At 34.9% G+C, this 21,937-nt stretch overlaps 1 protein-coding gene across 1 annotated transcript in view; it reads left to right on the forward strand.

Annotated features, from left to right (window-relative positions):
* LOC133516415 (zwei Ig domain protein zig-8-like) overlaps positions 1-21,937 on the forward strand; it is a 177,656-nt gene that overhangs the window by 136,398 nt on the left and 19,321 nt on the right. Inside the window, exons 3-5 of the mRNA XM_061849341.1 lie at positions 5,199-5,332; positions 12,763-12,840; positions 13,060-13,192. Coding sequence (XP_061705325.1) covers positions 5,199-5,332; positions 12,763-12,840; positions 13,060-13,192 — 345 coding nt within the window. The remainder of the gene's footprint in view (positions 1-5,198; positions 5,333-12,762; positions 12,841-13,059; positions 13,193-21,937) is intronic.

Here is a 21,937-nt window from a genome sequence, read left to right on the forward strand (position 1 = left end):
ACGCAGGCAGGACGTTAACGCTAAGAAGCTTAGACTAAAGGCATTAGGTCAAGTGGTCTGGCTTCTTTCGTTAAGCCAGTTACATTAGTAACGAGGCAGGCTCAAAGAGATCTCGCGCGATGTTTTAAATGCTTATAAGCATACAGGCATAACGCAATAAGATTTTAAAGGATGCTATTAATGTGTAAAATATGTGACTCTTTATATTCCTCGAGTTCATTGAGTTGTCCCGGCTTTTGTCACGGCTCATGGTAGCTTGATGAGGCCCGCTTTCACTCACGAAAGGAACTGCAATCTGACCTAAACCAGAGGGGAAAATTGGCCTTGTTAGGAATAGTCCGGTTTCCTCACGAATTTTCCTTTGCCGAAAAGCTTAAGCAAAAGACTGGCAAATGGCAAATGTTGTACAATGCACCTAGCGTAAGAAATCTCGTATTCGAGAGATGTAAGTTTGATTTTTTTTTGAGGTACTGTTTTTGTATAACTTATAAAAGCCTTCGTGAGTTGTAGTTAAAAATCTGAATACCTATATAAAACGTCTAAAAATATAGTCGTGCTTACTGATAAACGTAAAAAGATGTTTGTATACAAAACAAAAAGTATGGTTATTCACACAGCTCGCTTATAAATTAACTTGCCAATTGACCAAAAACTACACCACGGCCTTAAACAATGCCTTAGTGTAACCATTATGTACATTGCAAATAGCAATCCTAATAAGTGAAACGAAAATCAACCTTAAGCGGAAAAAATAAGGACGACTTTATGTGTGGTTAGTAGTCTTTCAAAAACATGCTGTAGAGCCATAAAAAGGAAGTAAATGAGACGTGAACCGCCCGATTAAAGTCTGGTAATTTGGCTAAATGACGGTAGGTAAGCTCTAGAAGGGTTAAGTGTGAGCAAAATGCAATGGATGCGGTAATGTGTACTATTCACGATACAATACATTCTCTGAAAATCCGGGTCATGATACTCATGATTTATAGTTTTATGAAATCGGTACTTACTTTTACCTAATGCAAATTATATTTATAAGAATTTAGCCATTTTAAAGTTCTAAAGTATAATACTTTACATGAAACTGTTACTACCTAACAGCTGGTGTTACCTAATGCTAATGAAAAATTATTCTCTAATTTCAGTAATAAGTACAAGGTTCGAGTACGTGACAGTTGACGTAATGAGCGGGACAGCAATATAATTATGCATGTGCAATAGAGATAGCAACAGGCCGGTCAAAATCTATCTGGAAAGCGTCTCTGCTTTACGTTATTAGCACTGCTGAAAAATCTTATCAATCAATTAATTTAAAAGCTTGTGTCATGTTTGGAATTCTGCCAGTAGTATTCATGAAACACGTTTAAATCGTGTGGTACATTTATACCTAGCATATCGTATCCAGTATTTTGTCTAAATCATAATTATCTGTTAACAATGTTTGTGTTTAATTAGAAACATGAGCGACGACTTAGACAATGGGTGGAAAAGTGAATGCGATACCGATTTAACTAGAATGATGCCTAGGCCCATATATTGAAAGCTCTTTTTTCCCTTACGTTCCAATTTTAAAAACAAAAAAAAACATATCTGAAGACCGAAACGGTATGAACACGTTAGAAAAACTCTTTTTTTTTTAATAGGTGTTACTACCTAAATCTTCTTGTGATACATTCGGCGACAACTCTAAACAACCGCATCCAGTCTTTGTATGACAGCGAGTAAAAAAGGGTTGTACAAACCCCAGAATTAAACCCACTCACCTGCGCCGCATTAAGGCTCTCAGATGTTTTAGTCCCACATAATTTCTTAATCAACATTAATTAAGAATAAGCGCATTATCTATTCTATTTGATACGTCTAGGAGGCCAATTCGAACGTGCACTTGACATCAAAATGATGTCGTTTAGTTATCACTCGTGCGTGTATTTTGCTCGTACTTGTCCGTACATATATTGCCGAGAGTGAGACGCACGAGCGAATGAAAACAAAATGAAATAATTTAAATATCTATTTGATGTCAAATGTAAGTTTGAACTGGCCTCTAGAATCTGTATTCGTTTGGTACCTACAGTACAAAAATAACTGAATAATCAAAGTACCCTGTAATTAAGAGATTATATCAGGAAGGAACCTTTTAAACAAAATATAAAGATTGAAGAATGAAGGAAACCCATTTAGAACCCATTTAGGCCCATTTAGAACGAGATCGCGTATACTGTTTATGCTATTTTTTTAAATATAAGTACACAAGCATTTTATTACTCAAAATGGATAAATTGAAATTGAAAAAGAAACGGGAATTGTAATTTATACAAAACAAAAATAAATGTTTTGATCTTGCTCGCAATTCGTTTACATTTATTTATGTATGGAAGTACACAAGCTTCAGAACCTCATTGATACGAGAACATGAACACTTTGAACAACAAAGCCTAGAAGGTGGAATTGTTATATTGCGGTGATCACTCATTCACTCAATTATTTTATCCCTCTAACGGAAAGAGGAAATTCTATGGTTAGACAATTTTCTTCGCCTACACTTTTCCACCTTAGCACCTTAAATTAGTAACGGATAATTGGCAGCAATAAGTGTCCCGTTAGTCATGAGGCGAACAACAAACGCAAATATATTATGTGGACGCAGAAAAAAAAAATCGCATCGTCATTCACACGCATACTAGTATCTATTCTCGGTATACCGAGTGTCCATTGCCACGGCTCATGGGAGCCTGGGGTCAGTTTGGAACTAATCCCAAGATTTGGCATAGGCACTACTTTTACGAAAGCGACTGCCATCTGACCTTCCAACTCAGAGGGTAAAACTAGGCCTTGTTGGGATTAGTTCGGTTTCCTGGTTGGGATTAGTTAAATGACTTAAGTGTGTGATCGTAGCAAGCAATGATAATACCAATAACTCAATATGTCAGTCTCAGAATAGTATAACTTTCGGCTAGTTTAGCTGTCGGGTTTACAGATTTCTTATCAGATTCATGTTTTTTACAATTTTTCATCATTATCACCATCTTTAATTTAAAAATTATAGCGATACATATGAGACATACAAGTATATGTAAATTTCAAGGGGCGGGGGGGGGGATTCCAAATCTCTTAACAAAATCGATGATCTCCTTGGACATATTATTATATTTTATGTTCATAGTATCTCCCAACGACTGCGACTTTCAATCCGGAGGTCGCGGGTTCAAACCCGGCTCGTACCAATGAGTTTTTCGGAACTTATGTACGAAATATCATTTGATATTTACCAGCCGCTTTTCGGTGAAGGAAAACATCGTGAGGAAACCGGACTAATCCCAACAAGGCCTAGTTTTCCCCCTGGGTTGGAAGGTCAGATGGCAGTCGCTTTCGTAAAAACTAGTGCCTACGCCAAATCTTGGGATTAGTTGTCAAGTGGACCCCAGGCTCCCATGAGCCGTGGCAATATGCCGGGACAACGCTAGGAAGAAAAGGAGTATCTACTCCCTACAATTTATTAGATGACACCTGTCACCGTACCGTTAGTGTTTGAAAAATACTATTATCAGTGAGTGTAATTGAGCCACAAAACCTAGGCTTGATTAACGTTGGCTGGATCCGATTAGCAGTCTGATCCAGTGTGCTAAGCGCCTTACCGATCAAATGAGTCGGCTGGTTTTCCAGCAGATAGTTTAAGCAGGATTTTTAAAATAGTGTCGTAAAAAAATTCGAGTCCATCTTTGTGAATGAGTTTACAACGGTACAACGTAGGTATATTATTACCTGATGAGCCCCAGAGATGTTATCAACCGAATGCGGCATTAAGCTACCATTAGCTTAAACTATTAATTAAAGGATAATAAAATTACCTTACGCCACGGATACTTAATAACCTTAGTAAGGAAGTTCTTATTCGTTAACCAGGGGTCCGTAAGAGTAATATTAACTTTATTAAAATACGTTCGGGACAGAGAGAGCTTCTTGGAAGTAGGACGCACGTAAGGACAGTAAACCTGTACACTAATGGACACTCGGATTCAAGACACCTGTTTGGAGAACTTGTTTGTAGTGTAGCAGGCCATGTTCATAGTTTTAGAACGTATGTGATCTTTTAAAAATAGGAATGTTTCGAGCCGTTAAAGGGCTGTCAATACCCAATTTCGTTGTTACTGATATTACTTACGCAGTTTTTTTAAAGAAAAACTATTTGTTTTAGTAATGCAAAAAATGTTTAAGTATATTACTAGCGCTGGTGACCTAGCGGCAAGATCGTGCGACTTGCAATCCGGAGGATTTCTGAACTTATGTATGAAATATCATTTGATATTCACCAGTCGCTTTTCGGTGAAGGAACACATCGTAAGGAAACCGGACTAATCCCAATATTGCCTAGTTTACCCTCTGGGTTGGAAGGTCAGATGGCAGTCGCTTTCGTAAAAACTAGTGCCTACGCCAATTCTCGGGATTAGTTTCCAAGCGGACCCCAGGCTCCCATGAGCCGTGGCAAAATGCCGGGACAATGCAAGGAAGAAGAAGAAAAAATGTTTATTATTTATCATATTTCAAAGACTGTGGCCGTACCTAATCGATACATGATTGGACGAAATCGGCTCGATAGAAAATAGGTTGGTCTACAACCGTTAACGAGTAATGTTACACAAATAATCCACTTTCACCTTTTTGCCGCCACGTCAATGGAGTAATAAAGTGTCATCAAACGATGATTGATATTATCAAGTCGTGGTTTTGGTCAAGTTTGTATACGTACAATTTGTAGGTTGTAGACCAACCTCTGTAGTTATTTTTTATCGAGCCAATTATGAAGTCGTGGCGTGTGGAGCACGAAATGTACTACTGACTTTATATCAAGTCAATGGCGGCGTAAAGAGGTTAAGGCCCAGTAACAGTGACATCACATGTATTCCTTACTCCGATACTAAATAGACAGTGCGCGCAACCCGCCATGCTTTCGGCATTGGATAGACGATACGCGTGCTCCCGTGAGGGTCAGAACATACGCAATTTTAATTAGAGGAAATTAATCTCAAAACGACTAGGAATATTTTTATACTAAAATTATATCACAACTAATACAAACCTGTGAGTTACCGAGCAACATTCTGAAACATGTTTAAATTCCTAACTAGTTAGTTAAGTATGAGCTCCCTGAGTACTAACTAGATTGTCTAAACAAGTTTCACTTAATCGCGTTTCCATTCCAGGAACAGCACACTACGGCGAGGACAGCGTGGGTTCGTTCCCGTACTTCGAGTACAACGTGCCGCGCAACGTTACAACCGTGGTTGGGCAAACTGCCTTCTTGCACTGCAGAGTGGAGCAGCTTGGAGATAAGGCGGTAAGTATTAATTTAACTTGAAAATGCCTTTTAAATATATTATTAATATTATATTATATGACATTATTACACAAATTGACTAAGTCCCACTGTAAGCTCATTAAGCCTTGTGTTGAGAGTACTTAGACAACGATATATATAATATATTTATAATTACTTAAATACATAGAAAACACCCATGACTCAGGAACAAATATCCGCGCTCATCACAAGAATAAACCCGGAACCACCGGCTTCATAGGCAGGGTCACTATCCACAAGGCGGCCGGTCGTCATTTTTAAAAACAAAAGAATGCGTTGTGCCTTTAAAAATTACTGTATGTACATAACGACATTACCCGCATTAACGACATTGAATCAGGAGAGGAGGTTAAAATGGTCCTAGAAATCTTAACATGGTAGCAAAATAAATCATAACGTGACAAGACAATGAGCTCGATTCGAACTTTAAGATGCGTCAGAAAGTTCGAATTGGGTCAATTATGGCAATATATATATGCACATAGATTTATAACTAGCCTAGATGCCTAGTCTGTACATCCCTAGTGAAGCCATTTCGAGTACGACATTATGTCGCCCTCGTGTCATCGTATCCGAACGGCCCTCGCAGTACTCAAGGTCGAGTTGGTTTGTGTACACCTCCCGGTTATAAATTAAAAAATACAAGAAAGATGGTTGTTTGTGCGGTGAATTGGTGTCACAACACATCAGTGAATAAAAACAAACCGCCTGATATAACATTTCACGCGTAAGTATCCAGTTTAATGTGATATTTTACGTAATTGTAAATACAAAAATCCAAATTTTCGTCAGCCGCCATTACTTATAAATGTTGCCAGGTGATATGAATCTTTTTTCCTCCAAATGAGGCATGACGATTACATTGATAAAATTAATATGCTTACTTTAAGTTCCTTGTATGACTATAGAAAATATTCTTTTTTAGTTTTTCATTCATTTATTTCAAATTATGTTTTGTCTTTTATAAAATTACAGTTTAAATTCATATTTTTATTTTGTGTGATATTCGTTTTAGATTTCCGACTGATCCGCTTCTGTCTGCGAGATGGACGGAAAAAATTAGATTAAATAGGAACGATGCAATATGGAAACCGACTAAACATAGTCGAATATGCTCTCGCCATTTTGATGAGAAAGTAAAGTAAATTTTATTTGTGGAACACAGGTGTTACAGTTAAGGTCTGTAAAAACGAAACGCAACTGTCACTGTCGCACTTATATGGAAGACTGATAGAGAGACACAAAGCGTTTCGTTGTTCGAAGCAATAGCGATTGCCACCTTGGCTAGGCCTGCAGGTACAATTACTAGTACTGACGATAAATAGTTATTTGTTTTACAAGTGGAAAAGTTGTTGTTTAACCGCTCGTGCTAATATTGCTACTCGAGCTAAATAAAGATTCAAAATGTCGAAAAATGGAATCTTGAGCGTTGCGAGGGTTTCAAGTTACGAGAGTTAAACAAATTTTGCCCCAAGTGAAACACAAAACTTTTCACCACACCAACCCGAAGAAAATATTACTTAGTCAAATAAAATCAAACCAAATCAAATCCAAATGATCGTCATTAAATATTTATCATTTAAAATCATTATTCCAAAGTCAATTCTACCAGCTATTATCTGTGCACATTTGTAAAATAAAAAAATAAACGTTTTTTTTTTATTTAAACATTATTTCACAAAATACAGTCCTGCAGTGCAAAGTCCTTAAAAGAAACCTTGAAAGCTTTTGCCACAAATTTAATATCTACATACATACTCCCAAATGATTGATAGCCAAGTATAAGGATGTGGTTAAAATCCATCTACTTTAAGGGGAATAAATGAACTCTGGCAACCCATTTTTGTATATATGTGTGTGTCGCTGAGCGTAAGACACGAGCGTCGCACGCACACATCGATCGAGTTTCGGCTTCACTTTTGGCAGATTAGCCTTATGAGGACTAACTGTCTATGTGTGATAGGTCAGTGTATATGCATAGGTTAGACAGAGACTTGACAGAGCTGATGGGGTATTTTGGTGACATCACTTTTATTAGGTCATCATCATTTTAAGTCATAATGATTTATTAAAACAGTCTTCATAACCATTGATACCTACTATGAATCAAAAATTTGAAGAATGTTTGGTTTAGGTACGTCACGCAAAACAAAACAAATACTCGTAAAAAACTGTCCGAAACTTATTTACGACCCCACCGTATCGCATTCAAAGTTTAAAGTCTACAATCATTCTCCAAAGTTCGGCAAAGTTGTGAGGATAAATTCTGTACACCTCTATTATGTTCGAGTAGATATTCAAATCAAATTCGGGTAAAGTGCGCGATATAATTTACAAAGAGGAGCCTAAAAGGTTCGATTTGTTCGCGAAATTCGAGCCTCAAGCCATTGTTATTGCCAACAATAATGTTCTTGGATTTCTAGTTTTAAGTATTATTACTTTTTCTTTACGTACTCGTATTGTTGTACCGTGTAGAAAAGGCATGATTAGATATGAAAGTTAAACAAAAACTTTTATGTGTGGTTTCTCTTATGAATCTTAATGTGCTGAGTCGTTCCAGATTCCCAGACAGCCAAGAATAAATTAAATAATTTCATTAATTTGTCGTGTATCTGTGTTTAACATGATTAAGGTCCTAATAGTCGTATTCAATTCTAATAAGACTCGGGTTCCAATAGTTCAAATATAATACATAACTAAAATACGAATATTTTACAATTTGATTTGTTCGTGTACAGTTTTTTAAGTGTGCTCTCATATGTTATGTACCGTGTAGGTACAAGATAGCTTAAATATTATATAATTAACTATTCATGAGAAGTTTAGAATTGCTATAATTTTTGGTTCGTAAAACTGTCTGAACTATATTGTTTATTATAAGTGATGAATATTTAATTATAATACCGCCAATCTTAATTATAAATAATATGCTTCGAATGTATAGGGTCCGTATAGAATATTTCTGAAATTATTTACATATAAGCCAGTTTACCTTTTCGTAATATAAATAAAAAATTGCGAGGTCAGCGATTTATAGGTAGTTTAAACATATGTTTAGTAGGTAATAATCCTGCGAGTTGCAAAGCAAATTTTGTTTACAATTATTAAATACATTCTGGTAGTCATAAAGATTTGAACAGTTAAAACAGAAGAAGTTATTGCTATACAAAATAAAAACTTGCTCGCTATATTATTCTAATCACAGTGGTATTAAATATGACCCGTATTAAATAGAAGTGGTCGTAAAAAAGACTAAAATAACGAAACTTTTAGAAATGCTATTTTTATAGAGGTCTTGTATGTGATACTATGTTTAATTACAGAGGCAAAATTAAGAAAACGTCAAATCAGAATTTCATTTAAAAAAATTCTGTCATTTCAATTATTATAGAGACCTTTTGGTGTCAAGGGACCGAGACCGGACCTTTGGTTGCCATTATTGAGCTTTCCCATTTATCCAAGTCTCAATTAACCAGACTTAGTAAAAAAGTTGCAACTTTTTTACTAACTGCAGTTAGTAAAAAAGTTGCCAATTTAATTTTTCTTTCTTTTGATAGCGAACCAACAATTGTAAAAAAATCGTTACACAACTACCGGCTTCAATAAAACTAGTTATGCAAAATGGGCCATTGCGATTTTAAACCTAATTTGCAGCGGTAGGCGGTAAAAATTTGCCTTTAAAATTAATCTTAACGTCTCAGTTCGGAAAATAACAGTAGGTGCCTACAGTAAGTTTTAGATAAGTATTATTTTAAAAATCGTAAAGATTTGTAATTTGGAAAGAACGTATTTTAATGATCGTGACCAGCCTATATGTAATAATATAGATACATCCTAGCGTCCCACTGCTGGACTTAGTGCTCATATCTAATTTATAAGGGGGCGTGACTTACATCAGTAATAATAAAAACATATACTAATATATGACAGTACCTACGACAAGGCGTCCGAATAGGAAGTCGTAATACACTAAAATGTGTTAAATAAAGTACGTAGAGTATAGTCAACTACTAATATAGCCTCGTCGCAGAGCCCTAGTTGAGCTAAAATGGTATAATCAATAGCGAACGGACAGCCTTTGTATCATCTAATAAAAGACTGGCTGTCTGAGCCAGGAGGCTTGCTGATATGTCTCCAGCGGTGGCAGCATGGTTCAATTTTTATCACTTGTCACTATGCCCGTCACTTTCGCGCTTACATACTTGTTAGAACGTGACAGGCATTGTGACAAATGATAAAGAGTCGACCATCTTAGCCCTACTGAAGACCGGGTGCCTGTGATAGCATGACAAGTCATCTGTTGTTGTGCATTTTTAATTCGGACTACCTTTGCGAAATTTATATTTATTTTTATTCTAATAATGTTTTGTTTTTCGTTAACGGCTCATACATAAGAAACTACGAGTAGTAAAATAGAAAAAAAAAATGTACTTAATTAGCGACCCAAACTTCAGTCAGATGCCTTAAAAGCTTATTAGACAACACTTGACCACTTAACCTATACCTAAAATACATATAATAATAAATATCTATAGGTTATACTCGTAACTTTTATTTCTGTCGTGTGTATATTTGTGAATTGTTTATAATCTTCCTTGCTGAAGAAAAATCCACAAAAGCACACAAATTCAAAATATATACAATTTACAATTTAATTCTCGTCATGAATATCCATCGAACTGCTATATACCTACATTACTAGTTTCAACCCATTGAATGGCTAAAATGCTTGTGTCTTTATTCGAATCGAATTTTATGTAAGTCGTCCATAGCAGTAAATTCTGTTATTACATTTTCCCACGGTAGCGAATTTACACTGTTTTTCTCGTTTTCATTGGGTTTTATTTGCGACGACAAATATTTTTCCAAGAGTATCCGGGGTTCATGATTTACGCCCGTGGAGAGTTATAACGCATTTTATGATACCAAAATTCACAAAGAGAAGTGGAAATGAAAACTTCTTTAGCACCACTCGTAATGTGACACATCTTCATGTCAATTGCGTGAAAATTATCTCCGTTGTAGTATATAAATACTTACCTACCGTTTTATTGGAACGATTACCGTATCATATTTAAAGTCAAATATAAAAATATGTATCAAATTCTTAAGTTACTCCAATAGCTAAGCCAGTCAAATTAGATTTTTTCGAATTTCGAATTAAGTAATTACGAGCAAGCTGGAAATCGTTTTCATATCTTCAAATGCGTGTATTCCGAGTTTACGTGTGATTTTTTGCTCTTTTTCAGTATTTTACTTGTAGCTCAAAAACGGTACGTCCAGCGGAAATTTGCTCTAGTCATGATAAAAATTGATATCTGAGGATTCGAAAGGTACTAAGGTACCTTTATATGCTCACACCGAATGATACCATCGAATGGTTTGGCAATCCAAAGAAAAATGGATCTCCCAAGGCTCCCAAAATTGATGTACTCCTCCTGAGATTGCGCAAACTCAGATTAACTACACGCATTTAGGACCAAATGCTTGCTGGAAAGTAATTCCGCAAAACGGTTTTTTGGATCCAATTTGATTAGCCTACAACTGAACATAATTAAAACTAAATATACACTTAAATTATTTAAAATATTTTTACGTGCAATTACAATTCTTGCCATTTAATATACAGAAGAGCAGGTTGAAATTTAACAAAACAAGTATAGTGTTGGTCTTGGTTCCTAATTCGTTAAGAAAATTTGCTTTAGGACCGATAAATAATTCCCGGAAAAGGTTAATTTTGTTTTGAATTATAATTTCATTCGCAGTCCAACTTGAGTTATCACAATAGTCCTCTGGGGAATACAAGGTTTGTCAAAAACTCGAATTATTCATTTCATTAAGAGAAATAGACCTCGTGGGAGAGATCGAGGAGCTAAGAGCAGTAACCAAGAAAAAACGGGCAAGGATTATTTGCTCTGGGTCACAGATATCATGCTTATTGTGGTGTGGTCATAGATTGCCTGAAGGTGAGATTTTAATTTTATATAATCTTATTGCGTCACTTATTGACTTATGTCTGTGAGATATTCGAAAATCTATATTTTAACATCCACAGTCCAAGCAACATATTTAATCTTTTCAAGAACTAAAGCAGAGCAATACAGAAAGCAATTACGAAATTAATTTTGTAATAATAGAACACTTAAACAACATAATTGGAAATCACAAGGAGACTAAACCTGGTTTTGAAAGTAATTTCAATCAAAGTAAATCGTCGTTTACCTTTCAAAAACTATTAAATATAATCAGAGAGTGCAAAGTAACATTACTAACAGCAGAATTACGACAAGGCTTAGGGCCTGAATAAGCTACTTGCCACTTATTTGATGAATAAAGTCATATGTAGTTGGTGTTTCACAATGTTGAAATAAACTTAACTAGTAGTACCTTTAAAACTTAAGGTAGTTTTATCTGGCAGTTAATTAATTTGTTAATAAGCTATCCAATACTTTAATCGGACATTGTAAAACAGACCCTTAGTGTAGTAATGCATTATATCCTTAAGCTCATATGCTTGCGCGGTGTCACTACCTTTGAATATTTACTGTGTATGTAGATATACAAGTCCAGAGTGCAAAAGATAAAGTCACGGTATTTGATTTTTGTACCACTTACTTCACTTTCATCGTTTATCATAATATGAAAGGATCTCAAACTATTGTAAATAAATTCCTTTCCTATAAGTCGATGTGCAGTAAGCAAACGTAAGTAATAGACGAAATGCAGTTTTAAATAATGACATTAATGACTTCAAAGTGAACAGTAAACGGAGAATAATTTTGAGGACGTGCGCTGAGTGCTCAAACTTGAGTGGGTATACGCATGGCCGTGAAGTTCAAATTCAATCTATGTTAAGCTCATGAAATTTCACGTCGTAGGCAACTTAGCTGCGTAAAGTATAACTGCTACTTACTTGTTCCCATGAGCACAAGTCTCTCCAAGTTGCCAGGGTCTCTGCGAGCTATGTGACCGCAGTATCTCAGTACTGTGGATAGTCTACACTACACACTACCTTATGTCTCGACCTATATGTGTAAATGATATTTCGTATTCTAATATTATACCTATCTCAGTGCGTCTGCCGCACCAACTATTTGGAGAGAATATAACTCATTAGGACGACTAAGATGGGTTTTATTTTTTTTCTTTAGTCGTATGGTATGGAGTAATTCCATGACCCTGCCCCGCTTAAGCACACAATAAAATAGTGCCTCACGTTACCCTTGTCGTGGAATCACCCTAAGTCAATTATAAAAACCTCAATATCGAGGCGTATTCGAATTGTATTAACTGGTTATGAATCAGCCAGCTGTCGACAATGACATTTATTCGACCAGAAATTTTCGGCCATGCCTTCAGGCTTCAATTGGTCGGTTGCGGAATTTAAGCGCGACACGTTTTTGTTACAGGTATCATGGATAAGAAAAAGAGACCTCCATATACTTACAGCTGGGATATTAACTTACACATCAGACCAGAGGTTTCAAGTAAGTTTAGTTTATAAAAGTTCACGGATAAATTTATAAAATAATATAACCTAGAAATGTTATCAAACTACAGTAGATAAATACCAGAAGTCAAATATACCACCAATAGTTCTATAATATTACCTGCTAATATACCTGTCTACTTAAGTTGTAAATTAATGATATAAGATAAGATAATGGATTATTTGCTTAAACATAAATTTAATTATAAATCTGCAGGTGATAAGACCGGATAAGTCCGAGAACTGGACGCTACAGATCAAGTTCCCGCAGGAACGGGACGCGGGCATTTATGAATGCCAAGTCAACACGGAGCCTAAGATGTCACTAGCTTTTCAGCTCAATGTTGTAGGTGAGTCAATTTACGATGTAATAACTATATAAGTTTTAAGGGTAATAAAATGAACGTACTTGACATGCTAATGCTCTATAGATGGTACCCTGTTGTCACCTCTATTGACGATAAGTTAAGTTTAAATAATAATATGACATGTATTGAGACAGTGACGCGCACTCGAACATCTACCTGCAATATTTTTTTGCAGAGTTCTCGCTAATAATTTGTTGCTCGAATGCCACTGTTATTATGCGTTATCAATGGATTTAATGATCTCTTGTAAAAATCTAGTAGACACATAAAATAATGTGCTAGCTAAGCTTAGACACTAGCGGTATTTTATCACTTATCGATAACGATATACAAGCGATTTTACGGCAGTATCTTTCAAGAAGCTTTCGTTATGGAGTCTTATTGAAAACGTACCGTAAAAAATTACATTTAATAACTAAAATTTGTATTAACTCTGTCAGTCCCGACATGCATATGTCGGGACTGATATATGCATGTACCTATGCATATACGGGTATATAATGATGCCAAGTAAAAAATATATTTACGTACATAAAGTTTAATAATAAGGGTAAGGATACTATTCTCCACTAGCCAGTTTCTGAGTCTTTGCTTGAAAACATTTAATAGCACATTCATAATGTCGTCATGTAAGGCATTGTATATAGAAACACATATACAATACGAGAGGTGTTTCTACTATTTATACAATGTTGTTTTCATTTCTGGAATTACTAATTAATTGATCAAGATACCTTGTACGATAGCTACATGTGTTTTTACAAGATGAAAAAAAAACTGGGGATGCGATTTAACAAAACAGCAAATTTCGTATAGGCATGGCCTACGGCGGCCATATTTTATTGATATTTATACCCACGTTACGTATCGATCTGTACTCCACTTACATGATTTGAGTTTCCTCAGAGCAAATACTATACCTGAGTAAAGAACTCACATATCCATGATATGCCTGAACTGCAACATCTTAGCAACAAATTTTTGTGAGCCGCATTTCATGATTCCAAAAGCATTTGTGAAAATTTGTGGTACACAATGATACTTAATTAATCGCTTTTTGTTTATAAACTGCACAAAAGTAGGTTTAAAATTGAAGCGTTTAGGTATGACATTGTTATATGTTATAGCATTGTGCAAAGAGTGTACAGCTAAATTTTTTAACTTATGGGAGGTCATTAATGCATAATATGAAAAGTAAGGGTCCCAATATACTACCCTGTGGTACAACCACCGTGTTGACTTTAGTAGTAGATTTATGAGAAGATACTATGTTTTTGTCATCCATTTCATTTTGTCCGAACTGGGTTCTTCCATGTTCTAAGCCAATTGTTAACGATACCTCTCGTCTCATGCAGCCTACACTTTAGTAAGGAGTATGTCATGAGAAAAAAAAATCAAATGCTTTGCCCATATCGGAGAAAACTGCTGCGACTGACATACTCTTGTCCAGATATTCTAAGATTTTATTTATCAAAGAATTAAAGGGCTTTTTTTAATTTCTTGAATTCCAATGAATTCATAGGTACAGGAAATTTCTCATAAAAGGTATCTCTTACTACTTTACGGTACGGTCCTAATGACGATAGGGACGGGGAGGTGGTCGGCACTTCCTCGGAGTAAATAGAGCGATTTCACCTAATGGAACCACCGCATTTACCTTATAAACTTCTTTTCGCAAGCCATTTAAAAAGTTCTTACTTAAATCATCGGATTGAATAGTTAAGATGCAAGTAAACCGGGGGTAAAAGAAATGAGTTATTACTAGACGACCGGTTGGGCCTAGTGGGTAGTGACCCTGCCTACGAAGCTAATGGTCCCGGGTTCAAATCCTGGTAAGGGCATGTATTTGTGTGATGAACATGGATATTTGTTCCTGAGTCATGAGTGTTTTCTATGTATTTAAGTATTTATAAATATTTATATATTGTATATATCGTTGTCTAAGTACCCTCAACATAAGCATTATTGAGCTTACTGTGGGACTTAGTCAATTTGTGTAATAATGTCCTATAATGTCCTATAATATTTATTTACTAGACCAAGAAAAAGGGTCACATAAATCATTATTACACACATGTATAGTTTCGGAAGTGCTTTTATTAGAGTTATAAACGTTCAGGAAAAGGGGCCTTTCCCGTGGAAAATAAATATACTTACCTGCAATTTAAGGATTTGGGTATTCATGAAAATTAGCTCTTAAAGTCCATTTCTTATGATGTTCACAGGATACATAGTTTAAAAAGTATAAAACTATATTATTTAGTATTTTTAAATAAAATGAGTACTGTTTTATTAAAAAGAAAATGAAATATTAAAATAATTCTTAAAATATTTTTCTAACATCCTTTATTCAATTACTCCCAGCGAGCAAAGTTTCCAGTATTGCAAGATAAAGAAGGAAGCAATAAAGTTTATTGTTTGCAGGATATATTTTACCCAATGAAAGTATCATAATATTTGCTTTTACTGCATTGACGACAAAGCAAAGAAAATACAATATAGGGTGAAGTACGGGCACGAATTTAAAAAGGATCTCTAGTTAATCTCTAACGGTCCCATTATTCTAAAGCTCTATAATATCATCAATTAGAATTACGCTATATAGAAGTTATGCAACTATATATTACTATTCTATACCTAGTCAGTGATTTAATATATTTTTAGGTCATTAGGCGCTTTTCCTCGGAAGCCAATTCGATTTGTGTATTCACGTGTTCCTAGAATGAACGAGTACTCGCATAGAATACATTTATTTTATTCTCTCAATATATATTTTTTATACTACTGAAATAAAATAACGTAAAAACAGTTTTCTGGCTTGATACTTTAATCCTGACCTTGCTAATCCCATTGGCCTGATACCGAAAACAACCCTGAAGTTAAAAAAATATACCTGTATTTCGTAGCTGTTTAGGGAGCCAGCTGTTTTCAAAAAGATTAATAACGTACCCAGTACATAAGTATACGTAACATATATGTATGTAAACGAGTACAGTATGCTAACGCAAAACATGCAGAATTCACACGGAAAACAGATTATTTAATTTCTCAACCAAAACCTTAGATGTTTAAAATTGGCTCAATAAAAATAAATCAAGTCATGTGTAATTTTCATTTATTTTCAGTGGCGTATCGTTACCCTGCATACTATAGCAGTATAATTTTAGTATAAAATAGCTAGTGATATGGCCGAGGGATGTGATGAGCAAAATTATAAACAGAAGTATATTTTGACGGTCACATTTTCTGTCGCAAGTTTCACGCGGCGGGCCATATCTTTTATTCCCTTTTGATTTCCTGGCTTTACGCCCTCTTTTAACGCCGTATATTATATACTAGATTGTTAACCAAGATATGAAAGTCACCTATTTCTGTCGAGATAGTTTGGCCAATAGTCTGAGACCGAAATGGTGCCTTTCACCATCACCATAAAAAACATGTGCATTCAAAAAAAAACACGGTTAAATATAAACTTCAGTAGTTTTTCTTGAGGATACTTTAAATTAACAAGTAAGGTAAAAATATCGTTACTTATGGATGGAGCGTTAATTATCAGAATGAAAATCGTACAGCAAATCCATTTAAAACCAAAAGAAAGAATTACAGTGCTTTTTAGAAATTAAAAATAATAACTTTGTCATGTCCATGACAAGAAATAAAATAATTCCAGTAAACAGCAGTCAAATAATACAATTAGGCACTGCAAAATATGCTCTAGTAGATACGCGGTATGCTAATGCCCGATAGATAACACCCGCTGTCTCCTCGATTGACAATGACTTAAGTTTAGAGATGACATCGGACGGGACTTTGTACATAAATTTAGGTACAATATAAAGCAAATTGTGCTATAGGTACTAACACAGGATGAATATGTGTATCATGTGAATTCATAATGGACTGCATTTCTAATTTTCAAAATTAATGTCACACAAAATGCCTTTTTTAACAACTCCTCCTTTAATACTGCTTGCTACTGTACTTTTGGGGCGTTTGATTAAGTTTCATTGTAATTCTTGCTATACAAGGTGTAACAAGAATAGAATTGCAGTTTAAAGGCATATTTGGTGTCGTGTTCTGAAAAGGAAAAAGTAGAAAAAAAAAGTTTACGCGAAACATTTTTGGCCTCTGTATGGCGGGTTGACCGACTTGGAAGACCTGGGGCAGGTAACAAAAATAATGTTACTTTCGCGTCAATATTGTTTTTCTTCTTTTCCTAAAAATAACAAGACAACGAATATGACCTTAAACTGATCCCCACTGTTTGTTACACCTTGTATGTAGGTTCCTATTTTTATTTCATACATTAGCATAATATTTTTGATCCACGTTTATAGCTTTACAGACTTAATTACTTTGGTTTCTTTCTTAATTATCAGTATCACTTAAAATAAATTATATAATTTATTTACCAACTTCTTATCTTTTTTCATCCTTTATAGCTACAACTCATTTAATAATAACATCTTTCTGATCGACAAACTTTTCGTAGAGCCTCAAGCCTGATCGACTTTCAGACGAGTATATCAGGGCCAAGCGATCGAAACTTCTGGAACTTTCGACTTCACAAAATATTGCTTTATTTTTCCGCTCCGCTGGATTGGGGAGGCAGCATCTTCCTATAAGTTTATAAAATATTACCTATTTACCTTAAGACTAAAATGGTAACATATCTATGAGTATTTGAATTTATTCTAAATTCGGTCATTTTAATTTCCAGAAAATGCAAAATTATTAAATTGGGTAAGCAAAGCATTTTGTCAAACAGGAATAGCAATTTTTACGAAGTTCATTTTCACCATAATTACACGGTTGAACCTTTTACCCCTTGTTTGACTTGGGTATTTGTATATAGATTTAGGTATCAATTTATTTTATAAATCCGGGTTGATTTGAGACTGCGTATCTACCTATTCTTTTGCTCCGCCGAATGATCGTTCTGATACGAACAGCTAGCAACTAGGTATTTTTAATTTAGCACTATTAATAACTTCTATAAAATGTGCCTACTTTGTTCCAAAAGGACAATGGGCACTTTTGTATGGGGAGTGTCCCATGGATGTATACTGTTGAGACATATGTCGTTTTAAAGCTCTTAATCGTAGTATTATTTTAATGTATGGCACCAACCTTGGACCACTTGCAGGGACCGAGCTATATAAAAAAAAAAGTTGCGCATATAAGCAGTTATATTTCCTTATACGCGGGATATAAAAAGTTTTAGCGTATTTTATTCGAAAGAATATAAAAAATGCTTTATGTTTTTTGCATCAACACCAATGATAAAGTATTTAAAGGGACACAATGTACAGTTTTAAAAAATCGTAATTCTAAAAATTACTTGATACACAGCGAAATAAGAGTGTATACAAATGCCATGTATATCATGTGAAAAGTATTTTTATAAGCTATTTTTCGTATAATATAACTGGGGTCAAATCGTTGCAGGGACCAAAATAAAACCATTTAATGAGTTAACTAATTGTAGTTAATTACGCCTTAACTTTTCTACTCAACGCCAGATGTCGCTCTAAAGCAAAATTCTACTTGACGTAAAACATTTATACATAGCGGTAATCTCGTCAGTCTTACTCCATCATTTTAAAAAGTATAGACTAGTTTATGGGTTTCTAAAGTTATGTCAAGATGACTCTGAATGTAATATTGTCAACAATAATTGTCAAAACACGCAATTTAAAATATTCAACATTGTAATTACAAAATAGTATATTTCTAATACGCTATAATTTTCTCCAATCGAAAGGCACTCCATTCCATTGATCTCAGAGAGTATGCTCCTTGATGATCTTCACTATTCATGGGGTAGGTAAGATAAAAGTATTATTTTTCTCGTATAGCTGCTATATAGCGTTCGACTCCATGGAAAATAAAGGCTCCAAATTATATAAAAAATATAGCATATATACAAAGTGCAATTTAGATAGTATTCCAGAAAAAAATGCGCCAATGTAAATGCTGAATAGTTTCCTATCGTATTGTCGAACAAATTCATATCTACTTCTGATCTACGCGACCTTAGAAGTTTGGATTGTCCTACCTAATCATTTTACATTTTATTGTTTTCAGAACAAGAATTATTTTACTTCCCACTGTCTATGTAAGGGGACTTAGAGCGGATTCATACTTTACTATACGTGTCGTGTCGAATGATAGTCCCTATGTCAGTTTCTCCAATTCTATTTTGCGTAGGATAAGTTAAAAAAATAATTAAAAATATGTGTTACCGTATTTTTATTCGTGAAATGTTACCTATATTTCTAAGTTAATGATTGTACTATACTTCCAAAAATATGTCTGACAAACATTTTACATTAAAGCCATTTTTCCATGTAAAAATGAACTGTTATTGGGACCATCTTCTGAATTTATGATAATTTATTCATATTTTAATGTACTCGGGTAATATTGCAGACATTATATCAGCACCAAATAAATGCTGTGAACCAGATATAATAATATATTAAGTGGCGAATAACGTTTCCAAATCGCATTTTCTTTTGACATATTTTTCTTTTTTTTTGCTCTTTTTTTCACGACCGGTTTGGCCTAGTAAGTCGATGATCCTGGGTTTGAATCCCGGTAAGAGCATTTATTTGTGTGATGTGCACAGATATTTGTTCCTGAGTCATGGATGTTTTCTATGTATTTAAGTATTTGTATATTATATATTATTATGTCGTTGTATGAGTACCCACAAAACAAGCCTTCTCGGCTTGCCGTGGGACTCAGTCAATTTGTGTAAGAATGTCCCTATAATATTTATTTATTGTTATTATTATTGTATGTCCGGTAACAGAACTCCCCAGGAGCACTCGGGTGTGTAAGGTCGCTACTCCCCAACTTATTATAATTGTTATTACTTTCAGCATTTTTAAGTTGTTCATCGGACACTGAGGCCATTGAAGTTTCAAGCTGGCGGCATCAAAATGGAGTACCTAGGTACTGTTTCAAATAAATGGGTGGTAAGTAAGTACATTTGGTGAAGTGGAACTGCTGATGTTGATCAGAAACGGAACTCTTCCACGCGCGTGATTTGTCTTCTTTGTTAAGTTTGTAGCGAGTAAGTTTCAAGTACCAAGGTTTTTAGGAACCTTTGTGTCAAGGTAAAGGTCTGACGATGGGTTCCATGAGGAAGCGAGGGAACACCTCAAATCTTATAGGCATATAGTCATTTTGGATTTTCATCAATACCTTAAGCTTTTTCATTCCCACTAGTGGCATTTAATGAAGTGGAACTACTGATGTTGACCAAAACGGAACTATTGAACGCGCGAGATTTTTCTTCTTTGTTTTTTTTTATGATATAAGAGGCAAACGAGCAGACGTCACACCTGATGGTAAGCGATTACCGCCGCCCATGGACACCTGCTAAACCATAGAGGTTGTAAGTTCGGTGCTGGCCTTTAAGATTTGAATACGCTGTTTTCTTAAAGTTTTAAATGTCGTATTGGTCCGGAAATACCGCAGGCGACAGATCATTTCATAGTTTAGCTGTATGAGGCAGGAAGTTTCTAGAGAAATGCACAGTTGAGGACTGCCAACCATCTAAGTGGTGAAAATAAAAATGTTGTAGCGTAGAGCGATGAAGAAAAGAGGCGGCAAGGATTAATCCGAGCAATTCGATGGAACACTCGCCGTAATAGATTTGTCCTGATAAGTTTGTAGAAAGTAAGGTTGTTAAGAAACATCTGTGTCTAGATCCAGGTCTGATAGATACCTCAAACCTTATAGAAATACATATAGTTTTTTTGGATTTACATCAATAACTTTGGGCGTTTTATTAAAAAAAGCTACATTTAATCAAGTGGAACTGCTGATGTGTTCCAGAACGGAACTTTTCAACGCACACGTTTTGTATTCTTTATAAAGCTTGTAGTGAGTAAGGTTCTTAAGGTGTACTTAATACATCAATGTCCAGTTCTGATGATGGGGTTCATGAAGAATCGAGGGAATTCCTAAAATCTTTAAGGCATACATGTAATAATTTCTGGGATTTTATTCACATATCAAGCATTATTATTAAAAAAGTGTCATTTGACTAAAACTAACAGCTGATGTTGACCAGAATGGAACTCGCCAACTCGCGCGCGATTTGTTTTATTAGTTAAGTTTGTAGCAAGTAAGTTTTAAGTATTAAGGTTTTTAGGAACATTTGTGTCAAGGTAAAGGTCTGATGATGGGTCCCATGAAGAATCGAGGGAATTTCTTAAATGCTATAGGCATATATGTAGTACTTATTGGATTTTCATCAACATATTATCAACTTTTATTCACAAAAGTGACATTTGATGATGTGGAACTACTGATGTTGACCAGAACGGAACTCCAACGCGTGCAATTTTTCTTCGTTAAGTTTGTACCAAGTAAGGTTCTTAAGAAACATTTTTGTCAAAGTACAGTTCTGATGATGGGTTTCATGAAGAATCGAGGGAATTCCTAAAATCTTATAGGCATACATGTAATAATTTCTGGGATTTTATTTACATATCAAGCATTTTTATTAAAAAATTGTCATTTGACTAAGTGTAACAGCTGATGTTGACCAGAATGGAACTCGCCAACTCGCGCGCGATTTATTTTATTAGTTAAGTTTGTAGCAAGTAAGTTTTAAGTACTAAGGTTTTTAGGAACATTCGTGTCAAGGTAAAGGTCTGATGATGGGTCCCATGAAGAATCGAGGGAATTTCTTAAATGTTATAGGTATAT

This window comes from Cydia pomonella, chromosome 3 (genome assembly GCF_033807575.1).
Source record: "Cydia pomonella isolate Wapato2018A chromosome 3, ilCydPomo1, whole genome shotgun sequence".
In the NCBI taxonomy this organism is placed as follows: Eukaryota; Metazoa; Arthropoda; class Insecta; order Lepidoptera; family Tortricidae; genus Cydia; species Cydia pomonella.